The sequence below is a fragment of the Letharia lupina genome (assembly GCF_014066315.1).
Source record: "Letharia lupina isolate WasteWater1 chromosome Unknown contig_21, whole genome shotgun sequence".
In the NCBI taxonomy this organism is placed as follows: Eukaryota; Fungi; Ascomycota; class Lecanoromycetes; order Lecanorales; family Parmeliaceae; genus Letharia; species Letharia lupina.
Window position 1 is genome coordinate 298,616 of NW_023502990.1, and position 17,081 is coordinate 315,696.

At 51.6% G+C, this 17,081-nt stretch overlaps 6 protein-coding genes across 6 annotated transcripts; 3 read left to right on the top strand and 3 right to left on the bottom strand.

The window, feature by feature from the left end:
- Nucleotides 1-1,712: 1,712 nt before the first annotated feature.
- On the top strand, nucleotides 1,713-6,504 carry HO133_005349 (uncharacterized protein; the record flags this gene model as incomplete). The annotated part of the gene is made up of 3 exons (XM_037296259.1): nucleotides 1,713-3,131; nucleotides 3,178-3,287; nucleotides 3,345-6,504. The coding sequence occupies 3 exons, from the start codon at nucleotides 1,713-1,715 to the stop codon at nucleotides 6,502-6,504; spliced, it is 4,689 nt and encodes a 1,562-aa protein (XP_037148241.1).
- A 73-nt stretch (nucleotides 6,505-6,577) lies between these two features.
- HO133_005350 (uncharacterized protein) lies at nucleotides 6,578-7,352 on the bottom strand (the record flags this gene model as incomplete). Its single annotated transcript, XM_037296260.1, has 2 exons — nucleotides 6,578-6,633; nucleotides 6,794-7,352. 2 exons carry the CDS (start codon nucleotides 7,350-7,352, stop codon nucleotides 6,578-6,580), a joined length of 615 nt encoding a protein of 204 aa, XP_037148242.1.
- Nucleotides 7,353-9,205: 1,853 nt separating this feature from the next.
- On the top strand, nucleotides 9,206-10,087 carry HO133_005351 (uncharacterized protein; the record flags this gene model as incomplete). The annotated part of the gene is made up of 3 exons (XM_037296261.1): nucleotides 9,206-9,339; nucleotides 9,401-9,676; nucleotides 9,760-10,087. 3 exons carry the CDS (start codon nucleotides 9,206-9,208, stop codon nucleotides 10,085-10,087), a joined length of 738 nt encoding a protein of 245 aa, XP_037148243.1.
- A 368-nt stretch (nucleotides 10,088-10,455) lies between these two features.
- Nucleotides 10,456-11,554, top strand: HO133_005352 (uncharacterized protein; the record flags this gene model as incomplete). The annotated part of the gene is made up of 4 exons (XM_037296262.1): nucleotides 10,456-10,675; nucleotides 10,753-10,854; nucleotides 10,939-11,007; nucleotides 11,070-11,554. 4 exons carry the CDS (start codon nucleotides 10,456-10,458, stop codon nucleotides 11,552-11,554), a joined length of 876 nt encoding a protein of 291 aa, XP_037148244.1.
- A 589-nt stretch (nucleotides 11,555-12,143) lies between these two features.
- On the bottom strand, nucleotides 12,144-13,166 carry HO133_005353 (uncharacterized protein; the record flags this gene model as incomplete). Its single annotated transcript, XM_037296263.1, has 3 exons — nucleotides 12,144-12,237; nucleotides 12,291-13,056; nucleotides 13,112-13,166. 3 exons carry the CDS (start codon nucleotides 13,164-13,166, stop codon nucleotides 12,144-12,146), a joined length of 915 nt encoding a protein of 304 aa, XP_037148245.1.
- Nucleotides 13,167-13,802: 636 nt separating this feature from the next.
- Nucleotides 13,803-16,394, bottom strand: HO133_005354 (uncharacterized protein; the record flags this gene model as incomplete). Its single annotated transcript, XM_037296264.1, has 3 exons — nucleotides 13,803-14,319; nucleotides 14,369-16,142; nucleotides 16,202-16,394. 3 exons carry the CDS (start codon nucleotides 16,392-16,394, stop codon nucleotides 13,803-13,805), a joined length of 2,484 nt encoding a protein of 827 aa, XP_037148246.1.
- Between the last annotated feature and the right edge of the window lie 687 nt (nucleotides 16,395-17,081).

A 17,081-nucleotide genomic window follows, 5' to 3' on the forward strand; every position in this document is an offset into this window, starting at 1 on the left:
GGATCGAAGCATTGTCGACAGGCGTACTAGCCATACCATGGACAAAAGATTTGGTCCTTTCCCTCCACTCGGCTAATATTCAGCCATTCGATTTCTAGATTCGGTTATCAATCCCTTCTCTTTTCCCAAAAAGAAGTGTCTGCGTATCGACGGCTCTCAGTTTGGAATGGTAGCATGGCTTCGAGGAAGGAAGAAGGAAGATAATGCAAGAACAATGCAAGGTACGAAGTGACAGGAGCCAATGCTGCGAGGCAGGACTTCCGACTGCACGTTTTCTGCAGAGCCGTTCCTCTCGTCCTATTTTAATCGATTTCACAGTCACCCCTTGCTCGCCCGGTGCGTTGTTCTTTTCTCAATGCCTAGCAGCCAACTTTCCCTGGTAAGCCAAGCAGGCCACAGGGCTGTGATAGCTCTGCAGTGCCAACGCATACTTGGCCGACGGCGTTGACATCTGCACAATCCCGCGATGCAGTCATCGCTCACTGGGGCTCTTTCGTATCACGGGATTTGCCCCTATACACGACTGCTCCAAGGCTTCAAATGCGTCAACATTTTGAGATGAGTATCGCGCCAAACCGTCAGACCGGGTTGAGAATCCCGAAAGACTCGAAGGGTGCCATGGCGTCGATAGGCGAGCCACACCGAATTATCGACTTTTGCGATGATTTGCCAGTAGTCTCAAGGTTGAAGATCTCCGGATAGAATTATGCAACTAAAAGGCCTGGCCGTAAAGGAAACGCCGATCCACGCTGACAGCGCAGTCATTCGACACGGACGACTCCAAATATCGCGAGGAAGGCGTGCAAAAAGCGACAGGAAGGTCAAAGCAATGTATTTCCCTTTTCAACCAGGCGTCTTTGCTACGTGTTTGAGCGTCGGCACTTTGCCCAATATCGACAGATACCATCTTTCATCTTCCCCTTAATAGCTTCCATGTAGTCAAGGCCAGTCAGTACATTATTGTTAACATTTGAGCAATCGCACCAGGTAGCATCAGTAGGTAAATAAAAGGCTTTCAATCAACCAAACCCCTGGCTCGGCCGAGACAGCCAGGTGTAGCCAAATGATAATGCCGAATCTTTAATAAGTGGAGGGGATAAAGGTACCTTATTTGATGTAGAGCCAAAATTGCTAGACTAAAATCGGACTAGCGTGAGCCTCGAACCCCGCCCAATCATGTGAACGAGGGTCAATTGGCTGCAGACGCTGCTGCTACCACACCACAATCCTGCACGAATCTGCATGACTTGTACAAGCATTGCGCCGGCATATTCTTTGACATTTCTGCGGCACGAGGTCATCGTCGCTTGTCCGTGAACACCTTCATTCATCGATAATGTGTTCATGGCGACGTGAAACATCAAATCCAGCATCACTAATGCCTGGGACCACTCGCACATATTAGCGACAGTGCTCAGCTCTTCCGCACTCAAGCGGCCAATGTATACTCGCAGCGGTCAATGTCGAGGTGGAGGCGAATGAATTGGGGCAACATCCTTGCCCTACTATATACAGCCTCCCGATGATATGGTGGACAGCATGGAGAACGCCTACTCCATGCATGGGCATACTCGCAGTTTGTCTTGTATGTTCTATCTCCTCATCAGCTGATGCTGCGAATGGCATGAGGAGGCAACTAGGCGTCCATGGTCTACGTGCTCTCATACTGTGAAGCTCCAACGCTGACCAATGAAGCTTTGGCCTCCACCATAATGCCGGTCACTTCTAACGCATCCGCCTTTACCTCGGCCACCGCCTCGCCAATGGAAGCTCAGGATCCAGAAGACCTTCCGATCGAATTGAAGATACCGTTGCCACCATCCAGTGTTGACTCAGATGAAGAGGTGGATACCGAGGCCAAGGCGCAAGCAGGAGCGCTGGACCCGAAAAATGTACCTGTCACTAAGGAGGACGTACGCCCAGAAGACACGGAACTCATACCAAAAGGGCCATTAGCAAATACAAAAGGTGGACTACAGCCGGCAGAGGCCCCTATACCATCCCTTATATCTTTGGAGGAACTTGCCCATCTGGTGGATTTGGAGAGGTATCAAACATCCCGGACCTTTTCCATCGAGGCCGATATGGACCGTCTCAGCCTAGCGTGCGGACTTGACCGGAGGTTGATCAGCACGTTCTCTGTCGCATATGGTAACTTGATCGATCAGTATAAGACCGACGACCAAGCTGGGTTTGCAGGTCTGTATGAGGCCTGTGAGCAACTCAAGGCATCCTGCGACACGGCTGGAGATGCCTCAAATCCTGCCGGCCCAGATCTTGGAAAGGGTGCTTTACATCCCGAGGACTTGGAGAGGCGGTCTTGTGTCCAAATGCTGCCACCAGAGGACCAGGGCATCCTCGTCGCATTCCTCACCTGGATCAGGACGGAGCCAAGTTTTCTGTCTGACCGGATATCCAGCATGTCCCCATCGGAGCTCACGGCCCTGACTTCATCATACCACCCTGCGGGCATTGACTTCTCGGTTCTAACGAACCATTCTCACGGAAAGACCCAATTTTATAGCCGGGATAGCCAGATGATGAAGCTTTCCCGGAGGATGGACAACCTTCATCGATTCCATAACCAGGACCCTTTGTTTGCACTCCTATATGGTGTTTTTGATTCCTCTTCGCGGCCTGGCTCTTCTGAGCATTTTCGACGGACAGACATATGGTCTACAATCTGTGCCAGAAATTTCACCGAAGGATTCGCCGTGGCCAAGCCAGGCAGCGATGAACTTGTCATAGCTACTGTTGACGCCTTTGCCAATTTCCAGGACTGGCGCATGAAACCAATGATAGAGACGTACCTGATGAAGATACTAGCCGAAGGATCTTTCCTCCTGGACCCAGAAGCCAGCCAGGCATCGAGTTACAATGATCCTATAGAAATGCACAACGCCAAGGCTGCAGTAACGGAGGCTGACTTTTTTGATAAGGCGCTTATAGACCTGTTTGGGCTGCTTACCACAGAACCACATCATCAGGCCATCCCTGAGAGTGCTTTAATCTTTGTCCACGCTATTTTACGCAAGATCGAAGACCGGAAGCTTAGACTTCGGGCAAAGCATTTCCTTGTTTGTAGGTGGTACTTTGCAACATTCATATCCAGCATCGTTGTCTACCCCGAGGTAAGCTCTCTGATCTTGCTGCTGAATTGATAGCTTAAATCTTTAGGTACGAGGTCTTATGATGACACACTATATTGGTGGCACTGTTCGGGAGATGATCCTGCAAAGGCTCGTTGTTCAGATGCAGCAGCGCGTCTTCGACGTGACACTTCAATGGTACGTTGGCAGTCTTCCTTATCGTAAGCAAAGCGTGGCTGACGCCGCTTGCTTCAGCAACAATGGAGCCCTTGTGAAGCCCGAGGTGCGAGACGGGATCATGGCTATCTTCCGATGCTTTGAGCCCCCCCTTGATGATCCAAGGCCTCCCTTCCAGGCCCCGGAAGGGGATGAGAACTTCTCAACACGGTTCCTGATGCTAAGTCCTTTGGACATCATTGGCTTAATTCAAACACTCTATCCAGATAGGCCACTTGTTCCGGGCACCAAAGACTCTCGGGAGATGGATATCCCTCCTCCATCTACCGCTGGATCCTCAACACTCAACGCTAGCACGAGCGATGCGGGCAGTGCTTTGGCGTCGTCTTTCGCGCCGAGTACCAGTGGGACTTCAACGACCAGCAGAACATTTGTCAGCGAAACCTTGACGGATGATGTACCTACCGGGAAGGAGGACACCCAAGAATCCTCCGAAGTGGAACATGGGAAGGGACCAACTAAAAGCACGGATCCTCTGAAGCCGGAGCTCCCTTTCCTCTTGAACAACATCTACCGAAGGTTGACAACCTTGCTAGGACCTGGCGGCGCCTCAGACTCGGTTTCTTCGGACACTGCATGGGCTTTCATATACTATTCGGGCGATGGGACCACGCTTACTTTGAGTCCCACGCCATTGAGAATCGGCAGGGATTCTGAGGCTATGGACCTGACAGGAGACTTCGAGGTCCTGAAAACAGGCATTGTCAAGCTGTTGGGCCAAAACGATAGATCGGATTTCCGTAATCTGGAGGCTCCTGTCAGAGTAGAATGCACACGTGCTTCAGACCAATCTGACCCGCTTATTGATCTCATAAAGGCATCCCTGGATAGAGCCCGGTCTGGTCTGGACTTTGGTACAGCCCATTTCTGGTGGCAGACTTTGAGCATCTACCGCAAATTTCTTTCCTCTACTAAATCACCAACAGCGTATTCCTCTCTCCTCCATGATATCGCAGACGATCTTCGGAGGAATCTAGAAGCTGCCACCCACGCGGGCAAAGCTGGCGAGGTTCGGCTACGCTCTCTAGACAAGCGGCGAAGACAACAAAGATCTGTCTTAGCCAAAATGGAAGAGCAGCGAAAAGCCTTGCGGGTCAAGATGTGGTACTCGTCGGACGTTAGGCACTCAGCGACGTACGAAGAAGCTTTGCATGTCACACGCGCCTTGCGAGCCATGGCAAGCTCGAAGCGTGCGAAAACCCCTACCAGTACAGCCAATTGGGCCCGCCAACGACTTCGAGGATCTGGTACTTTCACTAGACCCGAAGCTCAAACCTTGGAAGCTCTTTCGGCCCCAAAGGACTACGGTGGCAAATCGAAGCTCGCCGATGAGCAGGTGGAACTCACGTCCAGGTGGCTTACCCGCAGGAGTATCGAGAATTTCTGCAAAGGGGAAGAAAGGATCCACCGATTCTGCTTTGAGATTCAGAAATCTATTGGTAAGATAGCGGGTCCCAGCCCGTTTAAAAACCCGGTTTTGTGGTCTAGCAACCTTTTCAGGCGTGAAAAAGCCAGCTTTGACGCACAGCGCTTGATCTCCAATGCACATACATCATCGTACATGGGCCCTCCTACTTCCCCAACTCCGTATGAGAATAGCCGTCTAAACTCTGCAGCACTGCATCCGTCAGATCCTCCTGTCAAAGCATTCGGCAGTCCCAAGGTCAAACCTGCGTCGAGCAGCTTCGGTGGTTTTTGGAACGCTACCCAATCCTCTCCTGCTTTTACGGGACTTGGATTACACGGCATCCACCCGCTTCTGCCTCCCACCCCGACGTCCCCTCCGAGGTCTTGGTCGAGTAATCCTTTCAGCTCCGCATCACCTTTTCAAGGGACTATGACATCTCCTTCTAATTCATTCTTTGGAGATAGGACCTCCCAAGCCAACAACGGAGCAGAGTTCTCACCTGCGAAAGTGGCCTTCGCTGACAACATCAAGACGAGTCTTCGCAGCCTTTTGATTAGTGACCTTGGTTACCCGCTATGGAATCAAGGTACTGAGACAGACGCCTGGGTCAATGACTGCATCGCCAACCAGAGTGGTTACGGAGCGTTTGGAAAGACATCAAGATCTGAAGCAGCGACAGAAGCAGTTGGCAAAGACAAGATTGCCGAGGTCACCTCTCCTCAGGATGGATCGTCGAACATTACTAACTCCGTGAACCTGCACCAGGGGGGAGAGGATACTAGCCTTGTTGGTTCGCCCGAAGATGAGAGTAGCTCTTTTCCCTTTCCGGAGGCTTACGCAATGCTGTTGCAGAAGATTTCGCTCTCTCCCGATCCTTATGCGAAGTTGCAATCTCTTTATGAGCTCGAAGATATGGTTATCAGATCGGTGCAGGACTCATCAACCGTCCATCATACTGCCGATTCTGCAGACCCTAGAACTAGACAGCAACCATCTCATGGTGACCTTTATCTCCGCGGCAGAAGTGTGCCCAGAACCAAGGCTACAAGTCTTGAGGAAGTCATTGCCAATTGCACTGAACGTCGAGCTGGGACATTGAGAGCTAAGGGTCAACATAGCGGCTTCACTCAGCTAAACCCGCAATCAATCTCTACGGTCTCCCATATCCCTGCTACCGATGACATCGTGAATACCCTCCTTTCGATCTTCCGCGACCCAAAGCTACGTCCTACAACTCTGTTCCGCGATCTCCAGTACATAGCCGCTTTCATACCTCCGGAAACCCTGGATCAAACAGCACAGGGTAAAGCATTTTGGGATGCTGGTCTTGCAGCGCTGGCGCTCAAAGAAGACCTTTGCGATTGTATGATCAATCGTGCGAACCAGATCACAGCCTACCATATATCGTCTTCGAAATTAACCGGTCCTCTCACCGACACCACCCTCATGAATACCACCCTCCGCGATGCCGCGAATATCTGGCTCATTACTGCGAAGGAAGGTTCTCCCCCCGCAGCTCGCGAGCTCGGCCTCTTCTATCTCACCCATCCTGAACTACTGCCGCGCGTCACAATGCCCTTCTCCAAAGCGAACGATGTCTACAAATCCGTAATGTCGATCGACGCGAGGACTGGTGAAAAGGAGAAGGGGGCACTGGATCGATCCACCTTTGCTGTTGTATTCCATTGGATGGAGTTTGCTGCCAACGGTGGAGACAAAGATGCGAGGGATTTCCTGAAGGGTAATGGGGAGTTGAGTGGTGGGCGCTGATGATACGTCCCCCTCATCATCTTTTAAGGATCTATGGACGGTGGATAAAAACCATGACTGGGGTACATATATTCTACAACTCTTCTCGATTCTTGTACATTGGAGCATTTGAAAGCGAGCGAAGACAGCCTGTATTGGGGAGGTTTTCTGCATTTGTCCTACATCCGTAGGAAGGCGCTCAAGATACCATGCTTGCGGTTTGAACCACTGGCCACAATCTAGATAATAGTCGACTTCATATGATACACGATCTCATCATATTCACTTCTTCCCCCTGTTCAAAGCTCACTCTTCTCTCCCCCTGTATCTCCATCCTGTGCAACCTTCACAGCTCGAACAACCCATAATGGATCCACACCCCCAAACATCCCCATCAATCTCGCCAACCCTCCACCTCCTCCTCCTCCTCCCTCTCCTTCCTTCATCCTCCCATCACAAACCTCCACAATCTCCACCTCCCCCCACCCACTCCACCACAAATAATCCCCCACCATCTTCAACCGCTCCTCTTCACCGATCCTCAACCACCGCCCGATGGCTTTGGTAGGGAAACACCGATTCGAAACCACCAAATGCACGCTCCCCCCCTCGACCGTCCGTTCGCGCACGGACGCGAGCACGGCGAGGGGCTTGGTGAGGTAGTCGACGCTGACGACGCACACGGTCGCGCGCAACGGGCCCACGGCGGCCGGGATCCTCGGGTCCGCGTTCAGATCCTGCAGTACCGTCTCCTTGAGCAGCGGATTCGCGGCCAGCTCTTGCGCGTTCAGGCCGATCCCCACCACCTCCACCCCTCCCTCCCCCTCTTCCTCCCCCTCTTCCCCCCCCTTCGCGGCCCCCGCCTCCATCTCCGGCGGGAAGTGGCTCACCCAGCTCGAACACAGGTCCAGGATCCGTCCGCTCCGGGGCAGGGTTGCGGCGTAGTATTTTTGGAGGAGCCCGATGGCGTGGTCGTCTATGTGCGTTACGTAGCGGGGGGCGGAGTAGAAGTCGGTGTCGGAGGATTCGTCGGCGCGGAGGAAGTCGGTGGCGGGGTAGGGGAAGGGGGTGGAGGGGGTGGGGGGGGGGGGGGGGTTGTGGGGAAGGTTGGGGGGGGTTTGGAGGTTGACATTGTTGTTGAGACGAGGGTTGGGAGGGAGAGGCTGAGGATGCGGATGTGGCGGTGGGGGGGAAGACGCATCATTTGGTTTTCATTGACGGGTTTTTATAGGGGCCGGTTGGTGTGAATGGGGGTCTGGGAGAGGATGGGAGGGTGGGCGGGAAGTGTATGACGCTGAGACTTTGATGCGGTGCATTGTTGGGGCGGAGGGCAGGCGGGCGAGGTATGGAGTTTTCGTCACTGTCACATCAACTGCATGTCTTTAGGTATTGGGTGGCATAGCTTTTGAGTAGCCTTGATAGATGATGGTCAATCGTATAGCAGGGGCATCTCAAAGATAGGCTTCGGTATATCGGCAGGATGTGGAGGATAGCTAACGCCGAGACTGTGTCGCCGCCGTAAGATACGTTTGACCCATATCAAGCAGCTCTCGCCATGGATTCTCCATGCCTCCACCACCTCCATTCTCGTCATCCAGATCCGCACTGGGTCACTTGGTCCGGCTCATCGCACGAAGGCTCTGCTTCGACTTACGATGAGCATGTCTGGTTTGCCACTGCGTTGACTCCCGATTCTCTGCTGACCGCGGTGACGCTCTTAACGAGCCAAATCGACTCTGCGCTTCCCTTCTGTGATCACGTATTCAGCTTCCGCGTCTTCTTGATCGATATTTATAGCACGCGACTGACTTCCTTGCTGGGCTCAAGGGTTCAGATTGTGATACTGACTACAAGAGCCCGCGTGCATGTGTGCAGATACGGTACTGTGCATCTGAAGGGAGTACAGATACGGGGACGAAGCTTTAGAGATGAATACTAAGAGTGTTTGCTGGACCAGCCAACACGTGCTCTCGTAAATTCATACTCCCTACAAACGAATCAGAATTCCACGAACATTACGAACCGCGTATCCTGGATCACAACATCTTCACTTGTCGATTCCTAGAGTACCCACACTCGACGCCACCAACGCCTTTGGATCAAGGTGAGAAGCCAAGCATCTAGCGCGGCCCTTCAATGCATACGGATATCATTCGAGAGTCCACGTCATGCACATGAATGTACATCAAATCGATCTTAACTTGTACACAAAGACAGCGTACACAATAACGGCTATGGCTTTGAAACTACCTGGTTAGCATGTTTCACAAACGGTGCCCTTGTTCGGCGGCAATATGACCAAATTACTCCAAACACTCGACTTATCCATCTTTAAGCGCTTCCAGTTTCATACGAGGCGGGCCAATAAATTTATATCAACACGACCTCAAAAAAGCAGTCCCGTCTTAACCTTGGTCTGAGGTGGCAGAGACGTGTGACAAGAATATGGGTAAGGCGCAGCCATTTTCGCGAAAGAAGACAGTCGTCGGACCTCTTCTGACCTTCCTCTCATTACCTGAACATCGTCCTTCGATACAGCCCCCAGGATTTCCTGAGCGCAAGAAAATGCGTTCGTTAGACCGTTGACTGATCAGGTGCTTACTTGGTGGCACAAACCTTTTATTTCACCCGATCATCTTTTTTTTCAGCTATCTACTACTCAAGACCTTTCCACCATTAGTAGGACTGAACACTTTTAAGAGACGCCAATACATCTTATAGCATGTTCTACAAGTTCCACAGTAAGAGCCCTTGGCTGAAAAGAGTCCTCGTTCCGTTCTGGACCTTCCAACTCATCTTCATGGTCGCTCTAATATCCTTCTTCGTCTGGGTACTTGCCTATGTCGGATTCCATAGGTACGTGACCCTTTGTCCACCGCCACTTCAACCCCAACATTCGCTTACGAAATCGGCCAAGAAATACCAATATCGTCGTCCTCATCATCAGCGGTGTCTGCATGGTCCTCTCTGTCATTGAGATCATACTGTTTGTTGTCATCAGGCTTGACCCTTTGACCTATTTAATCTTGCAGCTTGTCAAGACGATAATGTGGTTGGTGCTTTTTGCGCTAGCGGCTGCTGAATCGAGGAGAGTGCAGAAGGCGACGAAGGTAGACGAGGATCAAGGGTATAGCTCAGGGATTACTCCGGAATATCTCGTCTTGGCGGGGCTTGGCGAGACTTTGGTGCTTTTGTGAGTTGCTGATCTTTCCACCTCAATTCTCGGATGGCCCACTCATGACATTGTAGTGTCTATTTGCTGACTCTAGATTGCAGTGTCACCTTCCTTGCCGCCCTCACCTACGCCAGTATCGTATACCACCGGCATCGCCGCGCAAAAGCACGTTTCCTCCGCTCAGTTCAAGGCGCCGATCTCTACCCAGTGATCGCTGATGAGGACGCCAGTCCTGTCGGTAGCCATCGAATCTTTCGAGCTCTTAGAAATAGCATCAAAAGATTAAGCCCTGAAGCGGAGGTACCATATCCAGCTGAGTTGAAGGAGGCGGTGGAGGTGACTGTGTTGAGGGAATTAGGTGGTGATTGGGACGTGTACGAGCCGCCTGGTACAAGGAGCGTCAGGAGTTTCAAGGGGCAAAGAGCCTGAGGAGTCTGAAAGTGGATTGATTGGAATTTTTTGGTAATATGACAGACCTCGTAATTCAATAATCACAGCTGTTTTCCACACTACCCTTGAATTGGGGCTGTTAGAATACACTACCATGAAGCTATGGAGATTGGAGATTGGAGACCTGGCTTCTGCATGAGGTTTCAAGCGTTAGCTAAAATATCCGCGCTTACTCTGGACACGCCAACTCCCCCTGAATTCTTTTCCCTTCATGACAGCATGTGCTTGAAATCTCTATAGCCGCCACTCACCTTCATGAAATACCGTCGACGCAACCCATCCCTTCATCCACAACTCGCTCCCCACCCACTCTTACCTCAACCCAGCGACGAACGACGACCCCAAAGATGTCCCCGTGTATGGAGATTCGAGCAAATCTAACTCAAGCCCCCTTTCTGGACATGTGGGGGACTCAAAGGCATTTGGACACTGCTGCTTTAAAGAATGGAAGCCTTGCGCTGCTCGGTGCTACGGGGCTGCCGTTGAAGAACGTCACTTCTCCGGGACCTGGCGGGTTCCGCGATGAGTATTGCACTGCGACTGTGGGCGGGCCCGCTGGGGCATGTAGTGTATCTCGTCGTCGAAAGGGGAGGAAGAGATGACTAGTGTAACCGTTTGCAAACGGCCTTAATCCTGTTGAATAGACTGCGTTGTCTTAGGGGGTAATAATCAAGCCTACAAAGTTGCACACAACGACTACTACAAAGCCAAGGATTATGCAAACGCCATTGGAGAATACATTAAAGGTGAGGAGTCACCGCCGAACATTTCTGCCTCACAAGACTATCTGTTTTACACGGTCCCAGCTGACATTTGGTGCCTACTTTAAGCCCTTGGTATCGAGCCCTTTCCAGTCACCTATCTCTCCAGACGAGCCGCAGCATTCATGCTCGTTAATCGTTTTGAGGAGACGCTAGAGGATGCATACACTGCAAGCGATATAGACCATTCTAATCCGCAGAGGTCCTCTATCGACTAGCTCGAATATATATCGAACTTGGTGAGCCAGCAGAACTCCTTGACATATTCAACCAGTCCTCCTCTATTCAATCGGCGTCGGCAGTAATAGTCTCACAATCAATGCCTCCTAAACCAGAGCTAGTAGAAAGGCTAATACGAGAAGGTGCAGATCCAGATGCAGAAAACGCACAAGTTGAGCTCGGGCTAGGGGTCGGCATCAAGAAGCCTAGGAAATGGCGATCGAGAGTCGAAGAAACGTCTCTTGCAGATCTTCGCGCAACTACAGGAATCGAATATGCTGTCTCCCCAGGTGAGACCAACCAGGCGGACAGCAGGCACTCGACTGCGTTCCCTGAGTCCCGCTCGGAAACGAATCGTGCTGATGGAGAATCATTCAAGGGATTACCAGAGAAGTTCCCAAGCTCTGACCAGAACTTCGTTGGCATGGAACCTGATGCTATCTCAGCAGAGCCTGGTAATGTATAAGATGGCAAAGTCGCCAGTATATAGATAGCCACGTCAGGCCATGTTGTCATCACTCGGTACGAACCTTGGATCTCTCTCTACACTGGATGGATGACGCTCTTCAAGTCTAGACAGTCGTGCGAAAAACAACGACCGCACTTCCGGCACAACGTCCCATATCCCCTCCATCAAAAACGTCTGTGTTCCCTAGACTTTCAGACGTTTTTGACTCTGTGAACAGAATGGATATCATTCTCCACAATGCCGAGACGGATCAGATAGATTGAATCGAGTCTCGGAGACTGCTGCGTTATCATGGGGGGATGCGCCTGTGAACATTTTCGTCGTGGGTTGCCTATGATTCCAGTGTTGACGTGCATGGTAGTGGGACTGCATTATCTGCATTCCTACATTTATACATAGGACGTCTGGAGCTTAATGGGGTGGCAGGTGGATTTATTGAGAAGTGGGTGGGGGGAGCGAGTATAGGGTATATAAGCTTCAATATGCTAATGCACACGGGTGACTCTTCGCTAAGGTATCATTCTCGTTTCAAGCAAGCTGCGCTTGCTAAAACGCCGGTCGTAAAGGTCGTCGCAGTTACCGATCGTTATGCTCCATTGACGGGAGTCCGGTCGAGCTTCGGCACAGGAGGCGGAGCATCCTCATCCTCGTCCATCGCCTCGAGCTCTTCTGCAGAATGCCTGTCAAACGTGTCAGCACGCCCGTTTATTGATAGAGTAAAAGCACAACTTACCCAAGCAGGCCCTTCACGTCCTTCATCTCATAATGCTTCTTCCTCATCTCCTCGAAATCCTTGTGCCTTACGATCCCATCGTGGCCCTTCCCATCAGGCGCCTCATCATCCACAACTACACTCTTCTCCCCTTTCAGACTCCCACTCCGTCCAAGGCTGCCACTACCGCTTCTCTCCGCACTCCCACTTGCACTCCGAATCCGCTCAATTCTGTCATCCTCATCACCAGCCGCCAACGAGACATCCTCCTCGGGCTCTCCAATATCCAAGCCTGGGATCTCTGCCTCCTTCGTCCTCAGTGCTCTCCGTCCCTCTTTGATCTTATCCAATTCATCCACTTTGAGTTCCTGCGCATCTAACGTCCGCATCTCGTCTTCGTCTTCTTCTGGCTCATAGCGTTTCGCGTACGGGGTCTTCGGCTCGTCGATCTTCATCGTAGAACTCTTCTCCTGCTCGGTGAGGTACAGATTCGCCTCATCCCAGCGCAACCGCATATTCTCATCACCATTCTCACTGCCTGGGAGGCCGGCGTTGCTAGACTGGCGACGAGAAACATTCGCACGGGGGTCAAGGCTGGAGTTGCGACGGTGGCCGGCATTTTGCAGTGTGTTTTGAAGAGTAAGGTCCTGTTCTGGAGTGCTGGACGTGACTTGGGCGGTGAGCGTGTTCGTGAGAGGGGAGGTGTTCACGGCATGCTCGGGGGAGGGTGCGTTGGGCAGGAAAGGCCGCGTGGGGGGAGAGCGGCGGAAGGAGTTTTTGAGGATGCCTAGAGGGGTGTTAGACAGCTGCGGTGCGGTGGAGAAGGGGATTCACGAATATACCTTTTGGCCGCTGGGGTGGTGAAGACATATGCATGGTTGGAGAGACCTGGGTCATGTTTGGCGTCGATGAGAAGGAAGCAGCTGACAAAAAGTCGCCGTGCAAAAGAGTACTGTATGTATGCTGAGACGTGCTGCGATAGCACTAGAACGTGGCAGAGGCTGTGTTTAGATGGCTATTGATTGTATGGAGAAGACGAATAACGAAAAAGATTAAGGAGTGGGATGTTGTTGATATTGAAGTGGACTGAAAGTCAAGAAACCTTGCTAAAGCTCGGCGAATGTGGTCACTTGCAGACGTCATACCCCCACTCTTTTCGATCTAGCTACTTTAGTATCAGCTGAGCCAAATATCTCTTGGCATTCTTGCCAACTCTTCTCCGCTGCTCCAAAAAAGAAGGAGGTTTTCTGGGGAGCAGGTAGGGAGAACAACGCCTTTGTCTGGGTCACCGGCCATCCACTGAGGTAGACATGACTTGAGTCTCCTCGATCGCTATTGATGATGTAGCTACGGGAGGATTGGCAAGGGAGGAACCGCAAGATATGGGTAATGATCCTTGATTGGGTGCTATTCACAGAACGAGAATGCTCAGCGTTAAAGGTGATATCCAGGCCTTTAACAGTTGCTTCTGTCTCCTGGTGATACTCTGCGCTCCAAGGCTCCCGATGCTGACATTGGTTGGCAAGCATCCATTCAAGGGAGTAGCCACCAATCGGGCGCTTCATCCTTCTCACCCATCTTCTTCTGTCTCCCCGCCAGCCTGTCCGCCCACTTGCCTCCAGCTACCTCCAGTCTGACCTTCTCTTGTACGTATAGTCTGCTCTGGCCAATTTCCATGAAATCAGCGTGCACCTGTGCAGCACTTAGGGGAACCCCAGCTTTTATCTGTGCCACGATAATTGCCTCTCTCTGGTCCAACGCCCTCAGCTGGTCGTCGAACGGAACCTTTGCTTTGATTGGGGCGTGTTGCGACTTGGTGAAACCAGTGCGATCCTTCTTGGACTGCTCCTTTGTTGGTGTAGTGACCACAGGCGTGGCCGGAGCTGGACCTGGTGGAAGAGGGGGGTACCGAGGCACCAGGAGAGGAGCGACAGAGATGCCTGAAGAATGGTGAAGTCCATCTGTAGGACGTAGACGCTGGGTGCATTGCAAGATACTGGTGATCATGGGGTTGCTAGGATGCTGGACGATCTCACTGCCAGCAAAGGCCCTGTCAGCCAACACACTCCCATGATCTCAAGTCAAGGAATCTCACTTACCGGTTCCATCTCAGCTCTTCAATTATCGGAGTCAATGCGGCAAAGCAGTCAGGGACGAGAAGCAGTTTACAAACAAATTCAACTAGGGCAAGTGAAGCTATTTGAGGGCGAATGAACCCTTCCATGAAATCGTACGTCTTCTTATACCTTACCAGTGCAACCTCCTGCTTTTGGGTCAATGGAAGGTTGAGAGACATGGCTTCGAGGAATCCCTCGGACTTGGGGTCGAGGAAGAGAGCTTTGGCTCCCGCGAGGATCTCGTACTGTATCGCGCGCATCGTTGCCTCATAGTGATCACCCTCTTTGCCTTTGCCTTTGTCGATAGCTGGACCTTCCACGAGGAGCTCGCCCTTTTCCCCTTCGCCTTCGCCTTCGCCTTTGCCTTTCCTTTTGCTCTTGCTCTTGCCCTTGCCTTTGTTCTTGCCTTTGCCTTTGCCGATGGTGGTGTCCTTTACTGGCGAGCCATTCTCTTTTCCTATGCCTTCGCCGATGGCTGGGTCCTTCACGAGCATGTCGCTCTCTTTAGCTTTGCCCTTGCCAGTCTTCGCGTCTTCCAGGGGCAACTCATTTTCCCTGTCTTTTCCTTTGCCACTGACCGAGCCCTCCACGAGCCGGTCGCCCTCCTTGCCCTTGCCCTTGCCTTTGCCGGTCGTCGCGTCCTCCATGGCCAGCTCGCTCTCTTCGCCCTTGCCTATGCCAAATGCCTGCAGCTCCAACAAGGCCAGCCTTTCACTTATGATCTTTTCCCTATCATTTAGAGTGGTGGCCATCTTGGAAGAGTAACGGAGGGCTGGGAGCTCTTTGTAAAAGTCTGTGAGTACCTCTGTCAAGATTGGAGCATTCTGGGAGTCTAGCTTCACGCCTTTTGACAAAGCTAGTTTCTCTTGTGCGGTGAAGGTATCACGGTTCGGATCTGCGAGACTCAAGTTAACTTCACGAAGCGCCGCTATAAGGATATTGTTGCCCGAACACCCAGCGGATTCTTCTGGAATCGCGGATATGCTTAGTTTGCGTTTACTTGTTTTGGTGTCACTAGTATCAAAAACGTGCTCTGCACCTTCCTGAATGTCAAATTCTTGGATATCGACAAGCGCCGCTAGAAGTCGATTAGGCCAATCCAACACCTGGTCTGCTTTGCCAGCCGTCGCCAGCTTGCGCTTGTAAAGTAGGACCGTCTTGCGAACCACAGAATTGTAGGTGAGGTCCCAGAATCTTGCGAGAGTATTTTCGGAGTGGTGCCTAAATTCGATAGGAACCTTTATCCACTCATGAGCAAACAACCCTATACCTGACGGGCGAAACTCCAGTTCTAATGTCTCCTCGATCTCAGGAGGAATGTGCCATTTGACTTTTGGAGACCCTGAAGCTTCTTTGAAGAGAACGATGGGCGGTATAAGAGGATCCGCGTCGGCAACGGGCCCCTTGACTTGGCCATGGGCCTCATTGCGCAGGCTTGAAGCGCCTGGAGCCTTGTAGCTCAGTATGGAGGCTCTCCGAGCAAGAGCATGTTCAAGGGGTGGGCTGATGTTGCGTTTAGCAGGAGACTCGTTGGACGGGGCTGGCAACTCTAGCAATAAGTCTGACAAGCTCTGCTGGTTTGCTTTGTATGGAGATTCGTCGTATTTGTCGTCTTCTTCTGTCAGCTTTATCAATTTTGACAAGCTCGGCTCAGCTTTGCCCTCTTGTGATCTGCTTGAACCGGCAGCTTCAGTGTCAAAGTCATAGACAAATTCGAAATCGTCAAAGTCAATGAGTGGTGAAACGTCAATCAAATCTGGACGCCTTTGTCAGACACGTCATACTCTGAAGACTCATCTTGGACGGTCTGCTCACTCTCTCCGACATGGTCTACACCGGCTTTGCTGGCGTCAACATCAATCTTTAGAGGTTTCCTGCTCTGTTTTGTGGTCTTGAGCTTGTGGCTACTCTCAGGCTGTGCGGCGGATGCTTGAGTCAATGAAGTGGACCCGTGGTCTGGTGTGTGAGCAGCCAGCTTGAAGGATTCAGAGAATTCGGTAAGAAGCATGTTGATGGTCGGATCTAGTCTATCACCTATGATGGATAATCAGCAGCGACAATGTCACCAGTGTGATGGTGGACGATCCGGATGGTAATTATGTGGATAGTACGCGAGGGGCGCGGGCAGATTTGTGTTGTTTTCTTTCATGACTCAGGTCCGCGCAACCTCACTCCGTGCAACCTCACTCCGTGCAACCTCACTCCGTGCAACCTCACTCCGCGCAACCTCACTTCGCGTTGACCACAGGTCCTATTCCGAAGATCTGCCGGTCTTGCTTCTTTTCCACTGGACTCCCTAGGATATGAGCAGACCAGCCGCTCAGAAATCCCCTTGCTCAGGATCTACATCTTCTCTAAACTACCCTTGTGTACAGTGCACTCTCTGGACAACAGAAATACGTGCCTTGCTTGTCTCATATGATGCAGCAACATGGAGGGTTACTTCTGTTCTCTGACTTCTAATTTGTTCTACAAGACTGTGTTCTTGCATACGAATTTTTTCTTAGTCTTCAATGCTGCCTACGGAAATCCCTTGACATTGACCAAATTGGGAACCGCTGGCCTTGAAGGAAGGGTGTTGAGCCGGCGAAACCAGGTTGTCTGTTGCCGGGATGAAAGACAGGCGACTAGGCATCTCCGATGACTACATCAGTCTCAACCCCTGCAAATTATGTTGCTGTTACCAGTTGTTCAT